This window comes from Pleurodeles waltl, chromosome 11 (assembly GCF_031143425.1).
Source record: "Pleurodeles waltl isolate 20211129_DDA chromosome 11, aPleWal1.hap1.20221129, whole genome shotgun sequence".
Taxonomy (NCBI): domain Eukaryota; kingdom Metazoa; phylum Chordata; class Amphibia; order Caudata; family Salamandridae; genus Pleurodeles; species Pleurodeles waltl.
Window position 1 is genome coordinate 539,438,685 of NC_090450.1, and position 26,899 is coordinate 539,465,583.

At 42.6% G+C, this 26,899-nt stretch overlaps 1 protein-coding gene across 2 annotated transcripts in view; it reads right to left on the reverse strand.

Annotated features, from left to right (window-relative positions):
• Window positions 1-26,899, reverse strand: part of BMP1 (bone morphogenetic protein 1) — a 405,539-nt gene that overhangs the window by 40,178 nt on the left and 338,462 nt on the right. For both annotated transcript variants that reach the window (XM_069213962.1, XM_069213963.1), the window contains exon 15: window positions 16,520-16,700. In XM_069213962.1, coding sequence (XP_069070063.1) covers window positions 16,520-16,700 — 181 coding nt within the window. The remainder of the gene's footprint in view (window positions 1-16,519; window positions 16,701-26,899) is intronic.

Below are 26,899 nucleotides of genomic sequence, written 5' to 3' on the forward strand. Positions count from 1 at the left end.
AACAACTTGCAACCTTCCGGACCCAACGCTAGATGGCGGAAGTATGCAGAACATGTGTTTCTACAGCCACACATGCCATCAAACATATGGAAAATGTTACTTACCCAGTAGACATCTGTTTGTGGAATGTAGTGCTGTAGATTCACATGCTGTGCACAAGTCCACAATCTAGTGTTGGGCTCGGGGTGTTACAAGTTGTTTTTCTTCTAAGTAGGTTTTTGAGTCACAAGATCGAGTGACTCCTCCTCTCGGTAATAGTGTGCATGGGAATTGAGTCCTTTGTTAGATTGTTTTCCCACAGGAGGGTGAAGTAAAGAGTGTACAAGTGTATATGTACATATATAGTAAAGAAAGGAGATGTACATGCAATGTATAAACATATTTACAATATATAATATTACAACGGCCACAGGCTTCCGGGGAGGAGGGAGGGCGCATATGAATCTACAGCACTATATGCCACGAACAGATGTCCACTGGGCAAGTAACATTTTCTGTTCGATGGTATGTGTTGCTGTAAATACACATGCTGCGCACAGACTGAAAAGCAGTCCCCTCCTAAGTAATAAGCAGTGGCTATACTGTAGTTGCCGTAGTTTGAAATAGTGTTCTAAGCACTGCCTGTCCAACATTTGCATGTTGGCAAGATAATACATCCACACAGTAGTGTTTAGTAAATGTGTGTGGTGTAGACCATGTGGCTGCTTTACATATGTCTGTCATTGGTATACTGCCTAAGAATGCCATTAAAGCCCCTTTTTTCCTAGTGGAATGAGCTTTTGGAGTTAAAGGCAACTGTCTTTTGGCTTTAAGATAGGAAGTTTACATACATTTTACTATCCATCATGCAAATCCAGTTTTTGAAATAGGATTTACCTTTGTGAAAAGCCACAAAGAGTTTTTTGGATTTTTTAAAATCTTTTGTTCTGTCTATACAGTACATGAGAGCTCTTTTAACATCAAGGGTGTGAAGAGCTATTTCAGCAACTGAATCTGGTTGTGGAATGAAGACTTGCAATACCACTGACTGACTGATATGAAAAGGGGAAACCACTTTTAGTAGGAATTTTGGATTTGTCCTAAGAACTATTTTGTTTTTATGAATGTGAAAGAAAGGTTCTTCTAAAGTGAATGCTTGGATTTCACTAACTCTTCTCAAAGAAGTAATTGCCACTAGAAGGCAACCTTCCATGATAAAAACTGAAGACGGCAAGAATGCATGGGGTCAAATGGTGGCCCCATAAGTTTTGTGAGTACAATGTTAAGATTCCACACAGGGGCTGCTGGTCCTCTAGTTGGAATAACTCTCTTAAGAAATTCCATACAGGCTTTTATAACAGGAATCCTAAACAGGGAAGTATGTTGTCTGTTTTGGAGGTAAGCAGTTATTGCTGTTAAATGTATCCTTATAGAGGAGTATGCGAGGTTTGCTTTTTGTAAATCTAGCAAGTAGCAAACAATATCCTGTATTGAAGCTTTAAGTGGGTTAATGTTTTAGACTGACAGAGGTAGACAAAACACTTCCATTTAGCTGCATAACACTATCTAGTTGTGGGTTTGCGTGCTTCTTTTAGAATATCCATACATTCAGATGGAAGTTGTAAGTAGCTAAATTCTAGGACTTCAGGAGCCAAATCGCCAGGTTAAGTATGCTGGGATTTGGATGTCTGATTTGACCTCTCCTTTGAGTCAACAGATCTGGTCTATTTGGTAGTTTGTGATGTGGTACTACAGACAGATCCAACAATGTTGTGTACCAATGTTGACGTGCCCACGCGGGAGCTATGAGTATGATGGTGAGTGAGGTTTGTTTAATCTTTTTGATCAGAAATGGAATTAGTGGGAGAGGTGGAAAAGTGTAAGCAAGTATCCCTGACCAATTGATCTAAAGAGCATTGCCCTTGGATTGAAGTTGTGGGTACCTGGATGCAAAGTTTTGGCATTTTGTGTTTTCTCTTGTGACAAAAAGGTCTGTCTGGATTCCCCCACTTTTAGAAGTATTGTTAAATCACCTGTGGGTGAATCTCCCATTTGTGTACTTGTTGCTGTGTCCTACTTAAGAGGTCCGCTAGTTGATTGTGTATCCGTGGGATATATTCTGCCATTAATTGAACTTGATTGTGAATTGCCCATTTCCAAATTGTCTGCGTTAGAAGGGACAATTGAGATGAATGTGCCCCCCCCCCCTGTTTTTGCAGATAATACATTGTGGTCATATTGTCTGTTCTTATTAACACTATTTTGTGTGTGATTTGTGTCAGAAAAGCTTTGCGTGCTAGGAATACTGCTAGGAATTCCAAGTGGTTTATGTGATAAGTCTGCTGGATTGACTCCCATTCCCCCTGTATAGTGAGGTTGTTGAGTTGAGTTCCCCAACCTATCAATGATGCATCTCTTGTGATTATGGTCTGAGGCACAGGGTCCTGAAAGGGCTGCCGTTTTGATAGGTTGGTGTGATTCCACCATTGCAGAGAGTGGTAAGTTTGTTGGTCCAACAGCAACAGATCCTGAATTTGACCGTGTGTCTGAGACCATTGTTGAGAGAGACATTGCTGTAGTGGCCGCATATGAAGCCTCGCATTGGGCACTATTGCTATGCATGAAGCCATCATTCCTAATAGTTTCATCACTAACTTCACTGTATAAGTGTGGATATATTGTAGTTGTGATATGAGATTGTGAAATGCTTGAATCCGGACTGGATTTGGGTATGCTAATGCTGACTGAGTGTTCAGAATTGCTCCTAGATACGGTTGTATCTGTGATGGTTGCAGGTAAGATTTTTGGTAATTTATAATGAATCCAAGATTGTGTAAGGTGCTTATAGCAGATTGAGTATGTTGTTAACAAATCTGAAGCGTACTGGCTTTTCTGAGCCAGTCGTCAAGGTATGGGAAGACATGTATGTGTTGTCTTCTGAGGAATGTTGCAACTACAGCTCAGCATTTGGTGAACACCATTGGTGCTACTGTTACTCTGAATGGTAGCACTTTGAATTGGTAATGTTTTCCTGTTACAACAAATCTTAGATACTTTAGATGTGCTGGATGTATGGGAATGTGGAAATAAGCATCTGTGAGGTCTAATGCTGTCATGTAATCCTGTTTTTGTAGTAGGGGAATGACATCTTGTAGACTGACCATATGAAAGTGTTCTGAAAGTATGTATAGATTGAGGGGTCTGAGATCTAGGACTGGTCTGAGAGTACCATCCTTTTTTGGTATGAGGAAGTATAGTGAAAATACTCCTGACCCCTGTTGGGATATAGGTACTATCGCTATGGCTCCTTTGATGATTGTACCTCCAGTTTTAATAGAGTGAGATGCTCCTGAGTTATTTTGTGTGAACGAGGTGGAATGGAAAGGAGTTCTAGACAATAATCATGTTGGATAATTGATAGAACCCACTGATCTGTAGTTATGTTGTGCCATTATGGACAGCAATTTACCAGTCTTCCTCCCACAGGAGATGTGTGCTCTGTGGGAATGATGAGAAAGTCACTGTTTATTTGAACAAGAGGAACCTCTGGAGGTGGACGGTTTACTTCTTCCTCTATTGTTGGATCCTCTATAGGAGCCTCTAAGTGATCCTCTATTGTAGAATTGTGAGGATTGTTTTTGTTGGGAAGTTGCTGTTTCTGAAGCTGATGGTTTGAAACCCCCTCTAAATTGTGGTCTATGAAAAGTACCTCTGGTGGGTGTGGAATACAACGCGCCCGTGGCTTTAGCTGTTTCAGAATGTTTTTTAAGTTTAGCTATGGTTGTGTCAACCTCAGGGCCAAATAGATGTTCTTTGTCAAAAGGCATATTTAGCACTGCTGTTGTATTTCGGGTCTGAAACCTGAACATCTTAACCAGGCATTTCTTCTAATAAGCACGCAGGTGTTGATTGATCTACCTGCTGATTCAGCTGCATCCATAGCAGATCTAATAGCGTTATTAGATATTGCTTGTCGTTCATTTACTATTTGTTGTTCCCACTTTTGGTGTCCTAGAGGGAGGTAGTAATAGCTCTTCCATTTCATCCCAGTGTGCCCTATCATATCAAGCCAAAAGAGCTTGTGAATTGGCTATCCTCCACTGATTTGCAGCTTGTGAAGATACTCTTTTCCCCGCTGCATCTATTTTCTTACTCTCTTTGTCTGTAGGAGGGGTATCTCCTGTGGACTGGCTGTTGGCTCTTTTTCTTGCTGCACCAACTACAATTGAATCAGGAGGTAATTGGGTTCTTATAAACACTGGGTCTGAGGGTGCTGGTTTATATTTTTTATCAACTCCAGGAGTGATTATTCTAGATTTAACAGGGTTCCTGGAAAATATCAGAAGCACGTCTGAGCATTCCTGGAAGCACTGGAAGACATTTGTATTGTTTAGGTTTAGACGTTACTGTGTCAAAAAGGAAATCTTGTTCTATCTGATCTGTATGCAGTTACACATTATGACAGGCCACAGCTCTAGCCACTACTTGATTGTATGCAGTAGTGTCTTCTGGTGGCAAGGGTCTAGCAGGATATACATCTTGATCATTTGGTAGAATGGGATCAGAGTCATATGTATCCCATGGAACTTTATCATGCTGATCATCACAAAGATCATCCCTGTGTGGTGATAATGAGGATGTGTGTTGTGATAACTGTGCTTCATACAGGGAGTGCAGAATTATTAGGCAAGTTGTATTTTTGAGGATTAATATTATTATTGAACAACAACCATGTTCTCAATGAACCCAAAAAACTCATTAATATCAAAGCTGAATATTTTTGGAAGTAGTTTTTAGTTTGTTTTTAGTTTTAGCTATGTTAGGGGGATATCTGTGTGTGCAGGTGACTATTACTGTGCATAATTATTAGGCAACTTAACAAAAAAAAATATATACCCATTTCAATTATTTATTATTACCAGTGAAACCAATATAACATCTCAACATTCACAAATATACATTTCTGACATTCAAAAACAAAACAAAAACAAATCAGTGACCAATATAGCCACCTTTCTTTGCAAGGACACTCAAAAGCCTGCCATCCATGGATTCTGTCAGTGGTTTGATCTGTTCACCATCAACATTGCGTGCAGCAGCAACCACAGCCTCCCAGACACTGTTCAGAGAGGTGTACTGTTTTCCCTCCTTGTAAATCTCACATTTGATGATGGACCACAGGTTCTCAATGGGGTTCAGATCAGGTGAACAAGGAGGCCATGTCATTAGATTTCCTTCTTTTATACCCTTTCTTGCCAGCCACGCTGTGGAGTACTTGGACGCGTGTGATGGAGCATTGTCCTGCATGAAAACCAAGTTTTTCTTGAAGGATGCAGACTTCTTCCTGTACCACTGCTTGAAGAAGGTGTCTTCCAGGAACTGGCAGTAGGACTGGGAGTTGAGCTTGACTCCATCCTCAACCCGAAAAGGCCCCACAAGCTCATCTTTGATGATACCAGCCCAAACCAGTACTCCACCTCCACCTTGCTGGCGTCTGAGTCGGACTGGAGCTCTCTGCCCTTTACCAATCCAGCCACGGGCCCATCCATCTGGCCCATCAAGACTCACTCTCATTTCATCAGTCCATAAAACCTTAGAAAAATCAGTCTTGAGATATTTCTTGGCCCAGTCTTGACGTTTCAGCTTGTGTGTCTTGTTCAGTGGTGGTCGTCTTTCAGCCTTTCTTACCTTGGCCATGTCTCTGAGTATTGCACACCTTGTGCTTTTGGGCACTCCAGTGATGTTGCAGCTCTGAAATATGGCCAAACTGGTGGCAAGTGGCAGCTGCACGCTTGACTTTTCTCAGTTCATGGGCAGTTATTTTGCGCCTTGGTTTTTCCACACGCTTCTTGCGACCCTGTTGACTATTTTGAATGAAACGCTTGATTGTTCGATGATCACGCTTCAGAAGCTTTGCAATTTTAAGAGTGCTGCATCCCTCTGCAAGATATCTCACTATTTTTGACTTTTCTGAGCCTGTCAAGTCCTTCTTTTGACCCATTTTGCCAAAGGAAAGGAAGTTGCCTAATAATTATGCACACCTGATATAGGGTGTTGATGTCATTAGACCACACCCCTTCTCATTACAGAGATGCACATCACCTAATATGCTTAATTGGTAGTAGGCTTTCGAGCCTATACAGCTTGGAGTAAGACAACATGCATAAAGAGGATGATGTGGTCAAAATACTCATTTGCCTAATAATTCTGCACTCCCTGTATGTGGGTGATGGTGGTGGTGTGGAAAGAACAGGAGAACATGGTGGTGAGGGCTGTTTAGGTTTTGTAGCCTCTTCCTGTTGCTCATCCTTGAAGACCTTTTTGATGAAGTTACATCCTCTGAAAAGTTAATTTCCTTTTAAAGGACATTGGAGGGGAAGCACTTATTCTTCCATCACCTCTAAAATATGTTGTGTCTCCAAGGATTCATGGGTAGAAGTAGTTTGCTTGCTACCCATGTCTTTCGACTCCGAAGGTTTGTGTTGTGTTCGAACCGAAAGCATCAGCTCCGAAGGTGGTGTAGATTTTTTCGGCTCTGAAGATATGCTTTCAGATTTTTGGCTCGTGCCCTAAGGTAACTATAACTCACTCCCCCACCATGCACAGTTTTTTTTGTCAAAGATTGTACTGCACATATTACATTGATATTATCAATGATGCTGTCAAAGATGTCATGAGTTCCATAATTTCTGGGGTAGTTAGCAGTGAATGGCGACAGCGCAAGTTATAGTTACCTTAGGGCACAAGTTATAGTTACTTAAGATAACTCTAGCTATAACAGGGGAATTTCTATGGTTGTGCACATTTAAAATGTGAGCCTAACTATAACGACCTTGTAACCTTTGGTGTTTAGGTGAATTTCTATGTTTCTTTTAACTCTATTTCCTAATTATAACGTCCCTATAACCTTTGGCTTTTTCAGTGAATTTCTATGTCTTTTTAACATATAGTAATTTTTATTACTATACATTAATTCAACCACCGTTGCCTGCGGCCGTGCGCGACGGCAGTTGGCCACAGAGGCCAACCCCTTATAAGCACCCAAACCTTGCTCCTTGCACAGCCTTTGGCATGCGTGGCGGGAGTTGGCCGTGGCCTGTCTCTCTGGGTGTGAGAATAGGTGTGAGAGGGTGTATCTAGGGTGAGAGTGGCTGTGAGAGTGTCTGCCAGGGTGTGAGAGTGGGTGCATCAGTGTCTTAGTGGGGGCGTCAGTGTCTGTATGGGTCTGAGAGAGCCCGTGAGGGTTTCAGTGGGTCTGTTAGGTGGTGTGATTGGGTGCACAAAGGTCTGAGTGGGTCTTTGAGTGTGAGAAAGACTGAACATGAGAAACAGAGAGAGAGAGAGAGAGAGAGAGAGAGAGTGAGCGGGAGAACGTTTGTTAGGCCTTGATGAATGATATACTTAGAATGAGACATTTCTGGACAAATTGAAAAGACAAATGTATTTGTCAATTAAAAAGAGCTAGATCACCTTTCAGTGTGAACCTTATACTAGAAATGTGACTGTTCCATCAATAGGAAGGTTTAACAGTCAAAACATCAGTAAATAAACAAACACACTGCTAAGCGATACTAGGATTTGAACCTTCAGCCTACTAAGTGACAGCACAAGACCTTGACCATTAGCCCAGAAGTGACTCTGTTCTGCATCCCAACATAAGTATAATAATGGCATCAAACATCTTGTTGGTCTTACTATGTGAAGTAATTGAATGGAGAGACTATTGCAATGGCAATCTCTCTCTCTTGAGCGGGGAGCCTGAAGGCCCCTGTGATCCTAGCCGGCTCCCCACATCCTGCACAAGCCGGCACTGCTCCTACAAGCAGGGAGCTGCTTTAAAAAACAGCTCCCTGTTTGAGGGAGCAATTATTTAATCTGTTTTCCTGCATGCATATTTGCGTGCAGGGAAATGGATGAAAACTCCGCTTTCTAACAGCTCCCGCTAGCAGAAAGCAAACAGGTATGTCCCTGAGGTGGGCACCCTGGGACATAGCAGGAATCGCCCAGGAGGGAGTGGGGCGGGGGGGGTCATTTGGCGATCCCAAGAGCTATTACTGGCTCGACAAGGGGGCCCAGCAGCCCCCCTCCAACGAGCATTGCCCCGGGGAGGTGGTGGTCGCTGGGGCTTGGGCATCCATTTTTGTTAAAAGCCCTGGGGAGGTGTGGTCCTCAGAGCTCAAGGGGGCGGGTGCCCCCCCCCCAATTCAAAATGTCATTGCCCCTGGGAGCTGGCCCATCCGGGGGTCGTCTACAAATCAAGTTTTTTTTAATTTTAATTTTCAGTTGATCCGTCCCGAAAATAAAAAAAGATAAACGCTTTTTAAACCCTGGAGGGGTCCCTCTGGGACCCCAGAGCTAAGGGGCCACAGTGACTCTACCCTGGCCTCTTTTCTTATTTTTTTAAACTTTTTTCTGGGACTTGGCTGAAACCAAGTCCCAACATGGCTGCCAACATTTCCTTGTTGAAGTGTTGGCAGCCAATCAGATCTCAGCACAAGATCGGGAGGGTTCACAGAACCTTCGCGCCCCTATATGTACAAATTTAGATTTTCCTTAATTTCTCAAAAACTACTGAACCGATTTACACCAAATAACAAAAAGGGCACTTTCTGGACCAAGGCCTACTTTTCTGCCAAATTTGTTTTAATTCCAGTGGTTAGGACTGTAGATCTGTTCAAAATCCCTATGGGAATTAACATTGGAAATGCACCTTATTTGATCCCTCTTTTGCTCAAGCCCCGCTTGACAGACCGCCCTGAAACTTTCCAGACAACAGATGACGTGACTGTCTAATTTTGTAGGAAACTTTCATGAAGATTCGTAAAGCGGCACCAAAAATATAGTCAAGTCAAAAACGCTTTTTCTATAGAAACTAGGTCCTAACTATAACTACCTAGTGGCGACCGCCACTATGTAACATATATATATATATATATATATATACACACACACACACACATATGTATACTTTATTTCCACAAATAAGGAGAGGATTATTAGGATTTGGTTTGTTGAATTGTTTTTTTTTGTGTCTGCATGTATGAACTTCATTTGACCTGCACCATCTTGTATTCTGTATGAGCAGCATATATACGAATATACATATAAAGAGATAATGAATCAGGCAGGTGGTAAGGAGAAGGGGAGCAATACTTGGTGACCTGACAAGGCAGAATGAATGGAAAGCCATGCACTCCCATATTAAAAATGAAAATGTTCTTTCCATAAACCAGACGTGACAGGATACAACTCATCTAATTGAACGGATGGTAAATGCTTGGGGGTTGCTAAAATTGTGGAATGCATTCCTATGGAATAAGAAAACACCTTCAATTTCCCAATGGTTCCTTAGACTCAGAAATACACTCTCATTGGAGTGACTTCCTAGCAATCCATTGGGAAAGCAGCTACAGTTTAAAGATATATGGAAACCACTCTTAGAGTTCATAGTTAAAGGGTCCAGGACTCTGACATATTCCCCAAAATAGAGAGCAATTCATCTCTTCTCTTAAGAAACGCGCCTTGGGGGTTGTGGACGAGTGGGACAAAACAGGGATAGGGAATAAAGTAATCAAATCAAGCACAAGGAAATGGGATAGACAAGACGGACATCATATCATGAGCAAGGAGCTGACCCAAGGCCCATTTTATGTATTGATTTAGTCACAAGAGGTCTTCCATAACAAATAGCTACCGCTGTCTGTATACAAGACCCAACAATATTGCCTAAAGACAGGAAGAGTGAACCAGATGTCAGACTTTGCTGTATTAGAGCCCCTAGTTGAACAGCAAACGGAAGTAATAAGCAGTCAGTTGTGTACATTAGGAAGCCGCACAGGAAGAAGATATAAAATGCAGAGTATGCCTCTTTATTTGGTTGAAAGAACTGAATGTTATTTTATGACCTCCACATTTAACAGTCTCAGACAGAACTTTTGGCCTCTAATCGCCATGAACACTGTTGAACGAGTAATAAAAGGACTTGTTTTGTCCTGCAAGATAAATAATTAGGAATTATATCTTCTATTGCTGATTTTATCGACCAGGCTGTATTTTATGGCACAATTTGCTTTTGTTTTTTTCCAAAAATAAAGTATTACAAAAACATTTGAATATGTCATAAGATCTTCATAGGATGTCAAACAAATAAATACATTCACTACAGCAAGTGGTCAGCCATTCTGTTACACAACCTAAATTCCAGTTTTCAGCTCGCACAAGATTTGGGACCTCATGGATTAGCATATCAAGATGCCAACACTCACAGCCTGGAAAACTTGCCTTGAGTCTTACCTATGGCTTACCTTGGCAAATAAATCCCAAACATCAGCCATTACCTATTTAACAGACTGACACTGACAGAAACTAGGCAACTGGACCAAAGAGGAGTAAAAGGAAGACTTGGATGCCAACTGAACAACAGAACCAAAATATAGACTATAGACATAAATGAGTGGCAAAATGTCAACTGGCCCCTTACAAGCCAATAAAGTCAATAATCAACGTCCCACTTGAATGTCCCATCAGAAACAAGAGTCTGAGGTGGTAACGCCATGTTTGGGCCACAGTGTGGCATCACCAGGTGTCCGGATCAGTGGCTGCTGTCCTCCAGTGCCCATAGGGGAGGAGGGAGCCATAGGCTACTGAGGCCCACGCATAATCGGTCTACATTGGTGAAGCAGGTTTAGTAGGGAGGACGAATCCTTTTTTTGGTTCGGAGCTTCATGCTGGGTCGCCCCCTGGAAGTCCGCTGCTTCTGCTGATGCTTGGGTGGCTGCTTTGACTGCTGCTTTAGCTGCTGATACTTTTTTTCTGAAATCAGAAAGGAGCACGAGAAAAAGAGAGACAAAGAGGTAGAAAAGGAAACGAGAGGAAGAAAAACGTTCCATGTGTATATCCCATGTGAGGTAAGGAGTGTTCTTCAAGTTGCAGAATTTATGTGAACAGAGGCAGAGCAGGTGCCAGTAAGAATGGAAGTAAATAGGGAATGGGGGAAACGTGCAAGAACACAGCCATATCCAGCTGCATGCAAGGTTATGTGCCACTGTGAAGAAGCAGAAAATACCACCAAGAACCCATTTGGATTCGAAACCTTTAAGTAAGAATCACCTGTAGGTGCCAAGAATTTGAATGGGACTACCTCAAATCTTCCCATGATTTCGTCTTAATTGCCTTACTTAGCTGAATGTGGGATCTCCCATGCATTTACAGATTTCCTGACACATGGTAGTGCACCTGGAAAAGTCAGACCAAAGTTGTAATGCCAAGAATTTTGAATGGGGACTCAATCAGAACACCACACTCTTGTGCCAAAGAGCTATCCAATAGACCAGGACAGGGGACTGAAGGGGCAGGTGCACATTTCATGGTCTTTCTCTTCCCCTTTACACTGCATTCATACGCCCACAAGTGCTTGGGGGTCATTCAGACCTCAATGGCCATCTGCCTAGGCCAACAACGAGTGAGCACTTTAATCAGAAATGGCTGCTGAGCGGGCCCCCACTTTGCAGCTATATTTCTTTTTCCAAGAAAGCCACCCCTCAAAGTGAGGTTTATTTCTGAGAATAAAAAAAAAAAAAAAAAACAGTGGTCTTGGCACGCAAGGAGTTTTCTACCCACTCCTAAGAGCTAATGTTAATCTTTCCTGTCTATGTCCCCCCACCTCCCATGCCTACCATAGCAAAGACAGAGAAAATCTGCATTGGAACTCTGCTTTAAACAGAACGAGCCTCACAAGGCATCCGAGGCAGAAGCCCTTTCCCAGGTGGTCTGCTGTCAATCAGAGACCATTGGTGGAGCTGGCAGAGGTCCTGGTGGTGGCCAATCAGAGCTTCCCCCACCTCTTGATGTATTGGAACCACAAAGTTAGTGGAACAGGAGCCTTGCAGATTTACTATGGGTTTCCACGCCACCAACCACTATATGCCTCTCCCCACCCCCATGGTCTCTTTGTTCTGGCAATTCAGGTACCTTAATATGTTCTTCTTTATTTGCTTAACCATGACGTTCATTAGAGGCCTGAACATTCTGGAAGACTGCTCTTCACAAGGAATTTCGTGTTAAAATATTCCTAGATTTTTGACTGAACAAGTTGAGAGTATATAAGCCATTGGTCAGTGTAAAAAGAGTGTATGTACAGGAAATTGCACAGAAGACCACGATCCCCAGAATCAGTGACCCCCATCTTAGTTTGGGAATATGAAGTCGGCCAATTTTCCCACTACAGACAGCTAGCTTATTACACACAGTTCATACAATTTAGTTTTTCATTGTGCCTTCGGTCTATGCACACCTTATATACCCTTAATTAATTTTGTGCCTGCGGACTATTCAAACCTCACAAAAACCTCCATTGCTGTTTCATTGTTCATCTGAAAAACAATAAAACAGTGGCTTACATCAGAGTTCTAAGACCTTCCTAGACTACTGACCTCTGCCAGAATCTTAACAGAAACATTTGATGGAGATGTCAACATCACACCCCACACATGGTCCTGAAACAGTTTTGATAGCACTCTACTTCCTTTAGGCTATATAAAAATACATAAAAAAAGACAGTGATGAATATTTCTCAGCTGAGACCACTTGGGAGGACTTCAATGAAGGCTACTATTGGTTGGCAGCTAATAGATTTCTATGACCTCTCATCACCTTCCCATTTGATTCACTACAGGTAACTCTGTGATATAGGATAAGCTACATCCATCCAGATGCCCTTAGCATCTTCTAATTGCAGCCACTTGTTTTAAGCACTGTCTCAACATTAGAGAGAAAGACGGCAATTAGGAAAATAGTGCCTCACGAGAATAAACACTTCCAACATTGTATCCTTGACATACCTCCTAACGTCCAATGGCAGATGAATCCTGGCTGTCAAGTAACAAAGTAAAAATCTACCTTCCCCCATTCCAAGTCAACAATGCCAAATCAGACATATCACGCAAGGCTGTGATTCACTGGCACTTAAAAAGATGATATCGTAGAGAAGGAATAAACCTTGATGTGAGGTTTGCAAGGGGGGACCCACCAAAACTGTCAGAATACTCTTCAGCTAAGAGACAGCAGAGATGGAGGTGGAATGCAGGGCAGAATGAGGGAAAGAGGAGGGAAGTAGATACTTACCATAGCTTTTGTAGGCTGATCCTATATGGTTTACACAGCCTCATGTGCTGTGCCTGTCAGTTTGGTTGTTCCGGGAATGGTTTCCACAGTCAAGCAGATTCCTACCACATCAAACACCTGAAAGGTGGTTTTCACGCAAGAGTTGCCAGAGTTCATCAGTTGACACTTTAGCCATCAAAGGTCTTTACTAACCAAGAGGTCTCACGCATATGGGTCGGACACTAATCAAATTGTCCTCCAAGCAATATTAATCTTTCTGGCATAGTGCAAAGATGTAAGCCATAAGGTATGTTCCAGTACCTTGGTAGTAGTTAGAGCTTGTGAGCCTTAGAGCCACAAACCCCCAACAACCTGAGGGGCTCTGCAGGTTGTTTAATTTCTTGTTTTAGTTCAAGCTCTGCTGTAACTGGACATAGGGTTCCATCAAATCCAGGAGGAAATACTCTCCACAGTCAAGAGAGAACTCTTTGCAAAAAAACACAATCACATATACACACCGACACACACACACACAGTGCAAGTAGGTAGTGGTACCTAGCTAGACCTTAAATGGTAACAGGACCTGGGTAGATTCAGTCACATTTGAGTTTAATCTTTAATACACAACTTATTCTGTCCAGGACCTTTCAGAATTTCAAACGAACCAGCCTGCAGTCCAAATCTCCCCATTAACCTGCAGAATGGCCCACTGTGCATCTCTAGCATTAACCAATATTAATAATGAAAACCAGTGACAATAATATACTGATTTGTGAGAATTCCAGTTCAAGTGAACTGTAAAACAAAGCATAAACTGCAATCTGATCTCTACCTCCACTCAGAGTGAAGATGTCCCACTCATATAGTATGCAAAAAGGCAAGCAGGGTTAGTTTGGCCACTGTGGAGTAGTAGGAAGCTGAGATGCTACACTTGACCTGAAAGGCAGAGCAGTTGATGGCTGTGTCAAAATCATTAAGTAAAGCAACAAAGTGCCATGCCTGGGCAAGCTGAGCATCAGAAGGCATGCAAAAGGAGCACAGCAGCAGATGGCCTTTCAGACCAAGCTGTGTTAGCAGGAGGAGGAGGAGGGGAGAGGCGCAGTCCCTTTATCAGACAGAGTGGAGGGAGACAAGAACATAACCTCAGGAGAGAGCATCATGGGATGAAAAAGGAAACCTTTTCAAATGAATGCCATGAACCTGCTTCTGTTCTGAATATCACCCCAGTCAATAAAAATATTTGCAATCTTCCATGATAGAGCAGCCTGGGCAGAAAACTCAAAAGTTAAATCTCATAGCAAATATACTCATTTTGCATTAAGTGGCCGGGTGAAAACATACTGTACAGGTAGGGACACCAGAAGATGTTGGTGAGAGGAGCAGAACAAGCTAAAGATCCATGAATAATAGGGTCTGACCACAGCCCTTTCAAATACTGCAATGATGTCAGAAGCAGCTACATGCGGGGGATGCACAACCCTACAGTGGGCATTGGCCATGGAGGTGTGGGAGGAACCAGAAAATAGGTCGCGACAACAGAAACAGTTCCAGTGAGACAGCCAGACTACTAAAGTAAGAATCAGGGAGGGGGATTTGCCAAAAGTGGACTGATAAGAAACAAACCTCCGGTTAAGAGTCAGTACCGCTGGAACTGAAGTGCTGTAATCCAACATGCATCTTTCATGTAGCAGGACCTCATCAAACATGACTAATAAAAAGGAAGCATATCTAAGCAATAAGGGTTTAGTGGGTGATTCCAGGAAATAGGAATCACCGGGAATAGCAGCGTAGAATACAGATGAGATAGAGGAATCTTAGCATGTTGCAATATTTAGCTAGTAGGCATTGTTCCCATGACAACAAAGTCCTTGTACATTTCTAATCAGGAAAAATGCACATTCACCAATAGCCTCCTCGGAGGTAGAACAGGCTATAGCTTTCCATAACAGTATATGATCAAAGAGTTGGCATATTTAGAGGGGCAAGGAGTAAGAAGCAGGAAGAAGGGCTTGTAGGAACTTAGGCATCGTTCCTTACACTTAGAGAGCTCTATAGAACTGATTCTCATTATGAATAGCAGAATTCCCAGGACAAATGGCTTAGCATATACAGGAGGACAGAAATTATAGTCGGCTTTGTGAGCTTCAGGGAAAATGTACTTTGCCTGGAAGCGCTTTATCAAGGAAGTTGTAGCTGACATTCTATTAGAGGTTGCCCAATTTTGAAGCTCAGCAGCTGTACATTCCGGGCAACCTATGAATATCTAACTACTTTACATACATTTTTCACTGTTTTCACCCTATTAAGATTTTGACTGGGTACTCAACAGAAACGTCAGTGTCTTGGACACTGCTATAAATCCATATAAATACTATGTTCCACACCACATTTTATCCTTGCAAATAAAATGTCTCCATCTCCCCACAAACAAATCTTTATACAACTTTCCACAACACTGCTAGCAGAGGCATAATGATTTCTAATCTGGCCACTCTAGAAATAACATGCAGAATTAAGCTAATCACAATTCACAGACGTAGCTCTTTAGGAGTCCAATAGAGAACTAGAGAAAGCCAATACGTAGATAGAGGAATTTGCAACTTGTCAAACTGTGGGTTTCTCATGTGCTTTGAGAGTGTGTGGCTTGTCATACAATGGGGAGCCACTGTGTACAAGTAACTCAGAAACACCAGCAATAAGGGTAAAAAAAAAGTGTCCTTCAGGAAGGAAGCTTTGCAGAAAATGACAGCCCAGAAAAAGGATGAGATGAAGAGGTCTGTCGTAAGGGGACTGAAAAAGAAGTAACAAGCCCAGAATATGAACGAGATCCAGGGATCCTCCAAAGGAGAACAGGTATGTAACATGCAGATTAAAGATGAGATTGAGTAAATTTAGGACAGGGGACTGAGAGAACTAAATCCAGGAACAAGGATGATTCAAACTAGGGACTGTGGGACTGAACAAACGTAACAGACCCTGGAATAAGGATGACATGGAAGGACCTTAAAAAAAGAAGACCGAACATAGGATAATAAACACCAAATTAAGGAGATTTGGTAATTTTAGGAAAGAGGACTGACCTCAGACTCACATTAAGAAACAGGTGGAAGGACTGTGAGGCAAAGATCTCAACAAAGGGGAGTAACTCCCAACTAACGAGGAGGGGAAATTCAGGAAAAAGGACACAATGGAGCAAATCAATCCCCAGAGGAGGGGTGAGCAACTCAGATTCTTTGTAGGACGCAGGGAGGAAGGGGTAGGGAAGACTGTGGCACGGTTGGTCCCACAACAATGACATCATTAGGTTTGTTGTTAAATCAAAAGCCTATCAAGTATCTGAAAGCATGGACTGCGCTACCCACCCCCGGCACGCCTGGTTAGAAGTGAAGGATTGAGCAGGAACAGCAAAGAGTGCTAATTGAGGTGACAGACAACATACCTGAGAAGAACTGTGCCTTGAAGCCCTTCTTGGAGACAGTGTTGTCAGACTTGAACTCCACCCTCATATTGTTGTACTGTGAGGTGATCACCTCTGGCTTTTCTGCACCACAGAACTTCCCATGCAGCTTAGAGTCTGCAGTCAGCCCACTGCGCACCTCGACGTAGTCATACTTACAGACCTGCACACAAGATGGGATATGGGGGACAAAGCAGACAAAACATTAAGACTTGAAAGAGATACAAGTTACAACGTGGTTGGTCCCGAATATGCTTACATTTAATGTCTGAATATCAGCTATGCTGTGAAAAGGTATTACTATCAAGATCTGTATAAACTGACGTTCGCTCTGACGTGTGAAGCCAGTGCGTATAGACTATTTACCAACTGCTGAATGACTGATGAATGATTGCATTTTGCAATGTCCAAATCTGTATGTTTTTCAATATGGATAAAACTGCTATTTGATGTGAACATTTGACAGTTTGTGTCCCCTCAGGCTTCAGACCTGGTACATCCAGGTATCTCGTGTTCCATGTTTCTGTCTCTGGGTAACCTGTCATTTGTTTTGCCACATGGTCTCGCGTTTTCACTAGAACACGTGATTCTGGCATGGCTATTATTCCAACGAATCCCATAACGATACTGACCATGGTGGTTACGGTCATTACGACGTGCACCCTGACTTCGAGGTAAGAGCCTGCTGAGCTACGATGTCTACCGCGTCAAGCTGTTTTTGATTGTGCGTCAGCTCATTTCTTAAACTGTGTCGGAAAGGTGATATTCTGTAACTAGCAGGATACATGCGGATTGTGACGTTTAGTGAGCGGAGATTTCAAGGTATGCCCATTAGTCTCATTTGATATCTAGTAGCAGACCTTGAATTCCCCTATGTAGGATTCTTGCATGGGTTTGTGTGTTCTTTCTGTTAGATCTAACAGAATTAGTTTCCTATGATGAGGGAGCTAGTTTTGCCCTCAAGTGTAAACTGTGTGCTTTGATGTGAACAGGCATTTTTTAGTTGAGTTTGTTTTCATTATCTCAGTGTTTGGTTTTAGCTTTAGGAGTTGGGGCTCACTTCCTTGTTATGTTATATTCCCTTAGCTGAAGCCTATTGGTTCCATATCCATTTTGGACGTCTATACCCACAATACCTTAGAAATGCCTTTTTCAGAAGGCGTCTTCATGCTTTTGCAGTAAGGTGGGTGGTTCCCATTTTCATCATTTACATAGAGGGCACTAGTTGTATATATCAGTATTTGAAGCAAATATGATGCTTTCTTCTAGAGCGTAGTACTTTGCACTCATCATCCTTTATGAAGTGTTAAAGCACTGGAAACATAACAGACATCAAATAAGCTTGAGGTAAGTAACATGAACTTTGTTTAGTTCTTTTCACATAACAGCATGTAGCATGCAGGGTATGGTATTAGGTAAGTACACTAAAGGACACTGGTGGAGGCAGCATGCGCAGGTTTTTTTTGACTATCTTACACTCCTTATATTTTGAAAAGGAGACCCAGCACATCGAAGTGTCCATTGATATCCACAAAATTATCACATTTCTTCAAAAATCACATAATTCAATAGAGTTCTTATGGAAACTTTTTGTTCTTTATTTATCCACAATGAGAATATCTAATCCATCATAGCCAACGCGTTTCGTCCTCATGAACTTCTTCAGGGCTGACTACACGATATGATGCAAAGAAGTTCATTAATGAAACTTATGGCGCGCTATTTCATGCTGGTGGAGTTTGTGGACTCGCTTTGTTTTAGCTGGGCTGTTGTTGCAGTTAACGGCATCTTTTGATCTGGCATTTTCCACATCACACGCTGACCTTTGGAAAAATTGCGGTTTCAATTCACCTTGATCCTCATTTTTTTATTTTAAGAACTCCTTATATTTTATATTATATACCTGTATATTAAATGTATATTTCCTCTTTAGCCTGTTCCACCCCGCCAATTGCATCTTTATGGTTTTATATAATCCTTTGTTATGCAGTTTTTGAAACTGGAGCCTTTTTTGATTATTTTTTGTATTTGTTTAGAGATAGCCCTGGATTCTTGCACCCATTGTTTTAACGTTTACACCCTGAGGAAGATGGCTCCCGCTTAGTGCGGCAACCCACCAAAATGCGCGCCGGCGCTAATATTGGATTACAAGGCTCTAACAGTTAACTGAAAGACGCTAATATTGGACTACAAGGCGCGAACATTGGATTACAAGCGCTAACAGTGGACTGCAAGGCACTCATATTGGATTATAAGGCATTACCATTGGACTGCAAGTTGTAATCTTGATTATATCTGGATATTATAGTGGCTATTCTTTCCTTCATAGAAGAATTTATGCCTATAGAGTTGAGGCCTATATGGTGCCCAGTGCAGACCTGGTAACTAATTGCATGATGCACAGATTGTGAATCTTGTGTTACATTATGTCATTGAAATTTATTTGTGTCCACGAGTTTGAGTAATTACATAGGCAGTTTTCTGTTAAATGTATGGGCATAATGTGTTTTTTATTGTTTGGGTTGAATGATTTTGAATATGAATGATAGAATGTATAGTGAATGTATGGTAGAGTATGGCGGTGTGAGGTATCCGGTGCACATGAGTGACAAACAGAGTTATATTTTAGTTGATTATACTGTTTTTGTCATCTAAGGTGTGTCTATACAATATCAAGATATTTATAATATAATATATGAAACAAAAATTTCATTTTGATATATTTTTGTGTTTGCATTTGCCTCCATTTCATTTTCTATATAAATTTGTATTATTTATGAGTTAGTTACATTTAAGAAAAAAGGGTTGAGGGCATACAGTAATTTTCTTTGTGTACGGTCTCGGCAAGATTCATTCCAATGGGTCTCCCATTCCGATCTATGGATTTCCTTCCACGTTTTGCCTCCAAATGTAAGGAAAAAGCCCAGATAATTGAGTTGTTGGCTCTGTGGTAAGCTCATAGGTGCTAGTTCTTAGTGATGTCTGGCAATTTAGTCAGCTTAAGTTTCACTTGAACTGTGAATGGAGGCTGAAGAATTAGCAGTTAGGCACCTCTACTGTGACAGAAAGGAGGCAGAAGCATATTATTGTAAAACTGGAGATTCAATGTGCTGAAATGTGTATCTAGTATAAAAAAAGCTTATGTCTGTGGAATCTTCATACCCTGATAAAAAATTCAGTAACAACATTTCTAGTGGATACCTCATCTTCCAGCAGATTCCTCACTTTTTTAAATATTCTCCCGGTGCCAGAAAGCATCTGAAAACATGTTTTCTTGTTACAGTTCTCCAGCACAGCCAGGCAGAGCCAAGCTGATCCCCAGATATGATGAAATCGGAGTATGTAAGGTAGTGCCTGAAGTGCTGTTGTCAGTTGCTGGTACTTTTTTCGCACTCAATCGAGGTTTGTGGAAAGGAAGCGAGAGAGCATCAACAACAGTAATAATACAGCATATGAAAAGATCACCCTGGGATCTTACTAATCAAGGCAGTAACTCCCAGGGGAGGGAGGATGGAGATGAATCTGCAGTAAGATTTAGAATGTACTAGAAATATAGTTACTGAAGGTAAATTACATTTTGTCGTCAGGAGTTTTTCCCCAGTGATTCAAGACCTTCTGAATGAGTCCCAAAGCAATATCCTCTGTGAGGTGGAATTCAGTAGTGTGAATTACTCCAGGAAGTCATGCAACATAGTCCTGTGACTGGGTGAATGAGCTATGAGGCAAAAATGTTCAGCAAATGTATGCAAAGATATATCTGGCAAAAGTCAGCCACCAGAATTTTCTGGCGAGAGCTGTGGAAACAGTCAGGCTCTGGTGGAAGCGAGCACAAATGTCAGATGGATGATATTTCTTGGCCAATGATTAAAGTTTCTTAAAACAGAGAGTAACACAGTGTGAAAAGGTGTGCTTGACAGCTTTCTCGCTTGGCTCCAGCAAAGCCCATGAAGTCTTCATCATCTACAATGTGCTGTCATGTGCGTTAGGTGTAGTAAGACAGCAGACATGAGAGGTCCATTGCATGCAGGACTGTAGGAAAGGCAGTTGGGCTCAGCTCAGGAGATAAAGTCTGGACCACTACACTCTCTGGAGAGCAGTAAGACAATAAGCATTTTGGGTCACAAAATGCAGGTCTGTGTCATCGAGAAATTTGTCTGTGGACTGCCGAGCCCAAGAAGGCCTTCTTCCAAGAACACAGAGCGGGTTGAAAGAGTGCCTCATTAAAAGGTAGCATTGTTTCTATAACTGAAGGGGAAGGCTGCAAGATTTCTGTAATAATGCTAGATTTGGCCTCACAAGTGGGTAAGGTTAATTCCAATGTTTCTGCTGATTTTCATACCACTAAAGTGAAAAAAGGTGCCCTCTCAGGGTAGCCCCAGAGATGTATACAGCAACTTGTGTTTTGAAAGTGCAGGAAAAGACCAGCATCTGTGTTGTAAGAGAGGAGGAGGTTATTTGCCTCTGGATCATCAACCTCTGCACAGCTATAATCTTTAATGAGCATAAAACAGAATAAGAGTCAGACCCAAAACATTCCTCCATAAAAGCAAATATCTGGGACCTAGAGGTGCTGCTCTGAAGATTCATCAAAACAGGAAGCACACAGTCAGGAGGGTTCGGAGCGGTAGGAATTGCCAAATACACAGAAGCAGGTGCACACTTGAAGAGGGGCCCAGGAATTTTCAACCTAGCTTAAAAAAAACAGTGTTTGGGGTCTCCTGACTGCTTCAGGATTTCTGGCACTGAAGATGAGGAAGAACCTGGTGTCAGGAAACAGTGTTGGAATTCTGAAAGATCTCAGGAGCAACACTGTATCATGATGGAAGAAAAGGATTTCTACCCCCCTACAAGATTTTTGTGGGAGCAGATCTTGGGAGAATTCTCCCTATATGAGGAATACCTGAAGTGCAACACCTTGGTGTATCATTGAGGGTCTAAGCCAAAAATAGCCTGACCAATTGTTCTCTGATGACCTCTGGGTGCATCAATAAACTCTTTAGTTGCATGTTCCATCAGCCGCCAACTAGTAAAGACGAGATCAATCCGTGAATGGTGTCTGTGTGGCGCTGAGAAGAAAGTAGAGCCTGGAGCCCTCTGATAAAGAATATGCCAAAGATCAGTCAAACCATAAACAAGTGCCAATCTTGGATAGCAGCCCTAGTCTTGACCATTCAGGGCTGGGCGGCTGAGTTAGTAGTGTCGATAGCATAACTTATGATACGATTAAAGTCCCCAAGGAGCAATAGCTCCCCTGACAAAGCCTACAGCTTTAAATTCAGCCAGTAAAATTGAGCAGGGTCATTAAGATTAGGGCCATGGACTGCAACTCCTGTAAGATGACTCGCTAAGACGTCCAACTGAGCAACAGCCCACCTACAATTAGAATCAGGTGCCGTTCTCTGCACTGTATATTTCAACCCCTTAAACAGCGACTGGTCCTTGTATGCCAAATGAGTCTCTGTGAGACATATAATATTTATAACAAAATCTCCTCTTTTACCAGTCGTCGCTTAAAAAGGCAATTAAGGCCTGCAATGCTCCAGCATATAACCCTTAAATTTGACATGCCACAAAACCAAAAACTCTGAGCTGATGTGCGTTTGCTAAAAAAAGACATACTCATGACTGCAACAATAATTTTCACCAACTCCACTCCCCTCACCACTCAACCCACCCTGCTTCCCAGCTTTTCCAAAACCCCAAACAGCTAAGATTTTACGGCCCGAGAGCAAGCGACACACCGACCCTCGCCCAGGGGAAAAATCAGCCCACCCTCCAGCTGTCAGGACCCTCAGACACTGTGTTATCCCCCCCACCTGTCTCCAATGAACCACCCAACCCCTGTTCCCCACCATGAAAGAGCCAAAGCAAAAGACAGTTATAAATTAAGAAATGAAGCACACCCGCTATGGTCGAGACTGACTGATACCAAGAGAAACCATAAGCGCACCATTAACAAGTAACCATATACAAAAGGTAACAGTTAGTTCTTGTCCTTGTCCCCCTTATCTTGCCAAAACTTGAGCATTATTGTGGCCTCATGTTCTGTATGGCAAAATTGAACATGGCCATCCCTGAGGATCTTCAGTCGAGCAGCTCTTGCAGAAACAACTGAGCACTGACTGCTTTTAGGGGGTCAATCAGCTGATGCAGTTACCACACCTGTTCCATTACTAAATCCACAGTAATAGGAGAAGCCAGCCGTGCCTTGTAGAAGATAGCCTGTTGGAACAGAAAATTGCCAATATAAATCAGCAAAAAACAGGGTTGCACTTTGTCTGACTTGGCTTTGGCCTGCTGTCTTGGAAGGCGATGGTTCCTTTGTATTAGACAATCTAAGTCCCTGTCTAACAGTTCAGGGAAGGCCTTGTCAAATAGTTGAATTATGAATTGAGGAGGATCCTCCCCTTCTCTGCCCTCTGGGATTCCAAACACTCTTAGGTTGTTCAGTCGCTGGAGATTCTCCAAAACTTCAACCATGGCTTGCAGCTGTGAGAGGTGGCCCTCATGAGCTCAAACTGACAGAGCAGAAGTTGACACAACATTCTCTGTATCAGCCACTTGCTGCTGAAGATCCAGAACTTATGTTATGAGTGTAGAAACTTTATCAGTCATTTCAGCAACAGACTGCTGAAGCTGTGCGTTTCCGCTCATCTGGGCGTAGTGCTGCCTCTGCTCGCTGGACATGCATAAGTTGGCTGTTTGTGGGCAAGTTTGGTTCAGAAGTGGAGAGGTGAGCAGATACTAAGAGTCCACGACCCGCAACGGATGGTCCAGATGACCCTACCCTAAGCGAGCAGGCTACCTTATGGGAAGGCATCGTAGCTTGGTGGGTGCTGGGTTCATCCACAGCTTGAGGCAAGTTCAGATGATGGTCAAAAAGACCTTTAAAAGGTTTAGAGAGTTTAGAGTCCGACTTCGCCTTGACCCACTGCTGCAGCAGGTGGGGGGGGGAGGAAATTGGGCGGAGGGAGTGGGGATGCTGCACAGATTTGCTCCTTTCAGCTTCTTACCACCGGACACCCTCAAATCAGATGATTCCTTGGTCACAGTAGACTGAAATGAATGAAGTGGTGGCACAGAGCCCCTTGGCACAGTAAAAAAAAATGATCAGTAGCATAGATATTACTAATGTTGTTATTAAATAGACAGTTTCTTTGTCCCTATGAAACCCATTATCATTTGTTGAGGCTGCGGAAAAGCGTGTAGCAACCACCTTGGACTGAGCCCCCTCTGTTATTGTTGATGCTGCGCACAGGTGAGATTCCTGCGCCTCCCCGGCGGTATCTAAATCACTCTCCTTTATGGGAGCCTGTGCTTGAGCATAAACATGAGCATGAGTGGCAACATCGTAAGGGGAATAGGCAGTGGAGAAGGCAGCCGGTGGCATACTAACAGGCAGGGAAGCAACAATGTTACCTGTAGGCAGCGACCTCGTAGCAGCCTCCTCCACTGAAGATACATTTTTGCAGAGTGTCAGAAGACAGGCAGCCAGGCCAGCGAAGAGACAGGAGCTGCAGGGCAGAAATTATGCACATCTGGAGCCATCTCATCAGAAACCTCAAGGCACAAGACATTAGCTGAAGAGTTTGGAGGGGCTAGAGTGATGAGGATGACAAGATGTCCCAGGTAAGCTTCACAGTGAGCAAAATCAAGGTGCAGACAGCAGAGTCAGGATATTTTGTCGCCAATTGCTGCAGTGAGAAGCTGCCACTGCAGGCCGAGTTACCTGTTATGTGGAGGGGCCTTTCCCCCACGAATGCAAACAGTCTTTATAGGTGCTGTGAGAGCCCAGAAGACAGCAGGGGAAAATAAGGACTGGCCCGCAGTGGCTACACAGATAGCCATGGGTGCAGTGTGTATGATAATGAGCAACATCAGCCATATGCTTCAGCCACACTGAACAAGCTGCTGGGAAAGTACGTGGCACATGGTAAAAGGTCCCTCTGACAAAATTGATGCTTGCACCACCACTTAATTACTACTGTGGTAGCCCCGGCTTCTCCTGCGTTGCTTGAGATATGGCTGTCGCTTGGCCACTTGAGGAGAAGAGGGCAAAAGAGAGATATCATAACAGATGGGGATATTGTAACAGACGGTCACAATCAGTCAGAACAATAGCAGCTAGGATGACCGCAAAAGCAGCCGCAGCACTGAGGTAGCAGCAGGGCCTGGGGAGTCAGAGCTGGAGTTGGAGAGGAGCACACACACACACACACAGTCAGCCCGCTGCCATCTTTTTCCCCCCTTTTATCAAATCCTTCAGTTTCATCTAGGCTGGAAGCGTCCTTGCCTCTCAATTTGATGGTGCCTCTTCTGCATAAATATGCAATCATGGTACATCCTCCCCTCCCACCTTCCACTTCGAAAGGCCAAGGGGCCCAAGCCAGTGGGAAAGAGGGCTTGCAGTGGATGTGGTATATGAAAATTGGAACATGGGAAGGTTGTTTTGTGTGAATAATGTGTCCAAAATTGAAAGGGTGGTATTCATGGGAGTACTCAAGTCACCACAGGAAGGCCTATCCTTCCATTGGTTTGCATGCTAAATTCCAAAGACAGCCTCCAGCTAGGATTCATTCCATATAAGGCTGAATTCTGTGCATCGCCCTCATGGACCAATCTACTAAAACTCATCTACTGGCTGCTCTGCAGTACCTAAGAACATCTTGGAGGTTTAGACCTCCTTTACTTCTTGGGCAGCCGGGATGTTGTGGGCAATGCTAGGGCAATCTCACATCCACATTATGTGGAGTACTCGTATTTTGAAATCTATGAAAAAGTCTCTTCATCACTATATGCAGGGCTTAAAATAAATGACTCTAATAACATTCATTTTTATTACATGAATTTGACCCGGCAAAGACAGAAAAATGTGAGATCGTGGCTTGAGGTTATTCCAGAGATCTGCTAGGAGTTTGGGATAGTCTGCTTTACAGAAATCTGTCACTGCTGGAACACGCAAATATTTAGTGGATCTAGTAACCCACATAAAAAGTAGACTTCTGAAGAGTCTCCACTTTTGCCTAAAATAACGTTAAGGATTCAGGAATAAGCTATGTTGATTTTCAAGCCTGACAATCTCTCAAAGGACGCTAATTCTTTTATCAGTGGATAAAGGAAGAATCAAGTGACAGCAATGTAAGTTAAATATTGCCGTGAATGCCTGGGCTGAAGGGGATTCTGGTTATCTTATTGGCATTTCTTATCTTTGTTGCACATGACTTGATACTGAGGGCAAATAGAAGAGGGCAACTGAGACAACCCTGCCTTGTTCGGTACCTAATTGAAGGGATTGCGATGACCTAATACTCAAGCTTATTCTAGATCTGGTGAGTGGTAGTCTGCCATGGTCACTGAAATAAACTGAAATAAACCTTGGTCCCAAGCCCATCTCCCTGAAGTGTGTTCTAAAGCAAGATCTAATCCACCCCCATCAAAGGTATTTTCTGCATCTAATGATACCAATAACAGAAAGAAACACCTGGGACTGCCTTCTCTTTGAACGTTTCTAACAGGTATACCATTTGTCTGATTCTGTTGTACATTTGATGATCCATTATGAAGTCAGGTTGATATAGTGTATAATACCTGGTAGAAGGGAGTTCAAATGGTTCACCAGTATTTTAACAAATCATTTTGCATCAGTAATCAAAAGTGCAATGGTGATGTATGATTAGCATAATCTGGGGATTGTTTCTGCTTCCAAATTGAGAGTAATGCTGATTTTATAAAAACAAATCCCAACAAAACCATCAGCATATGGGGATTTGCTGATCTTAATAGCCTTTACTGGCATCAAAATAAGAACCTAAAGGACTTATTCATGGTCAAGTATCAATGCGGGGTGGTGCCAATTCTAAGAAGGCTTCTCGCTTGGTGTCCTTGGGTGGGATGGGAGGTTCGTGGCCCAATATAGAAATGTAGTAGTCTAGGTACCCCATTTACTGTATCTTCTTTGGATGGCAATACTTCTCCCGTGTGGAGCTAATATTTTGAGCATGTAGGTTCCCTTTATTTTCTGCCTTAATAGATATGCTAGATTTGGGCCTACTTTCTTACCTTGGTCATAAACGGTCATCCTGGGGCAAAGCAGAGTCACCTCTGCTTCATTGGAAGGCATGGCCTTTGGTTTAGCCCTTAATGAAACTGCCATATGTAGAAATGCCAGAGATCGGATGGCACTGTACTTGCTTAGATATTTTCAGTGCTTCTTCCAGTAGTTTTTCTTCTACATTTATGAGTTTTTTCAGGTTTTGCATTATCTCTATCCACTTGCCCCACATGACATCTCCCAAGACCCAACCAGTCACACCTCACCTATGCCATTTAGATTTAAGTTTTCTTCAATATGAACTCTCAGTA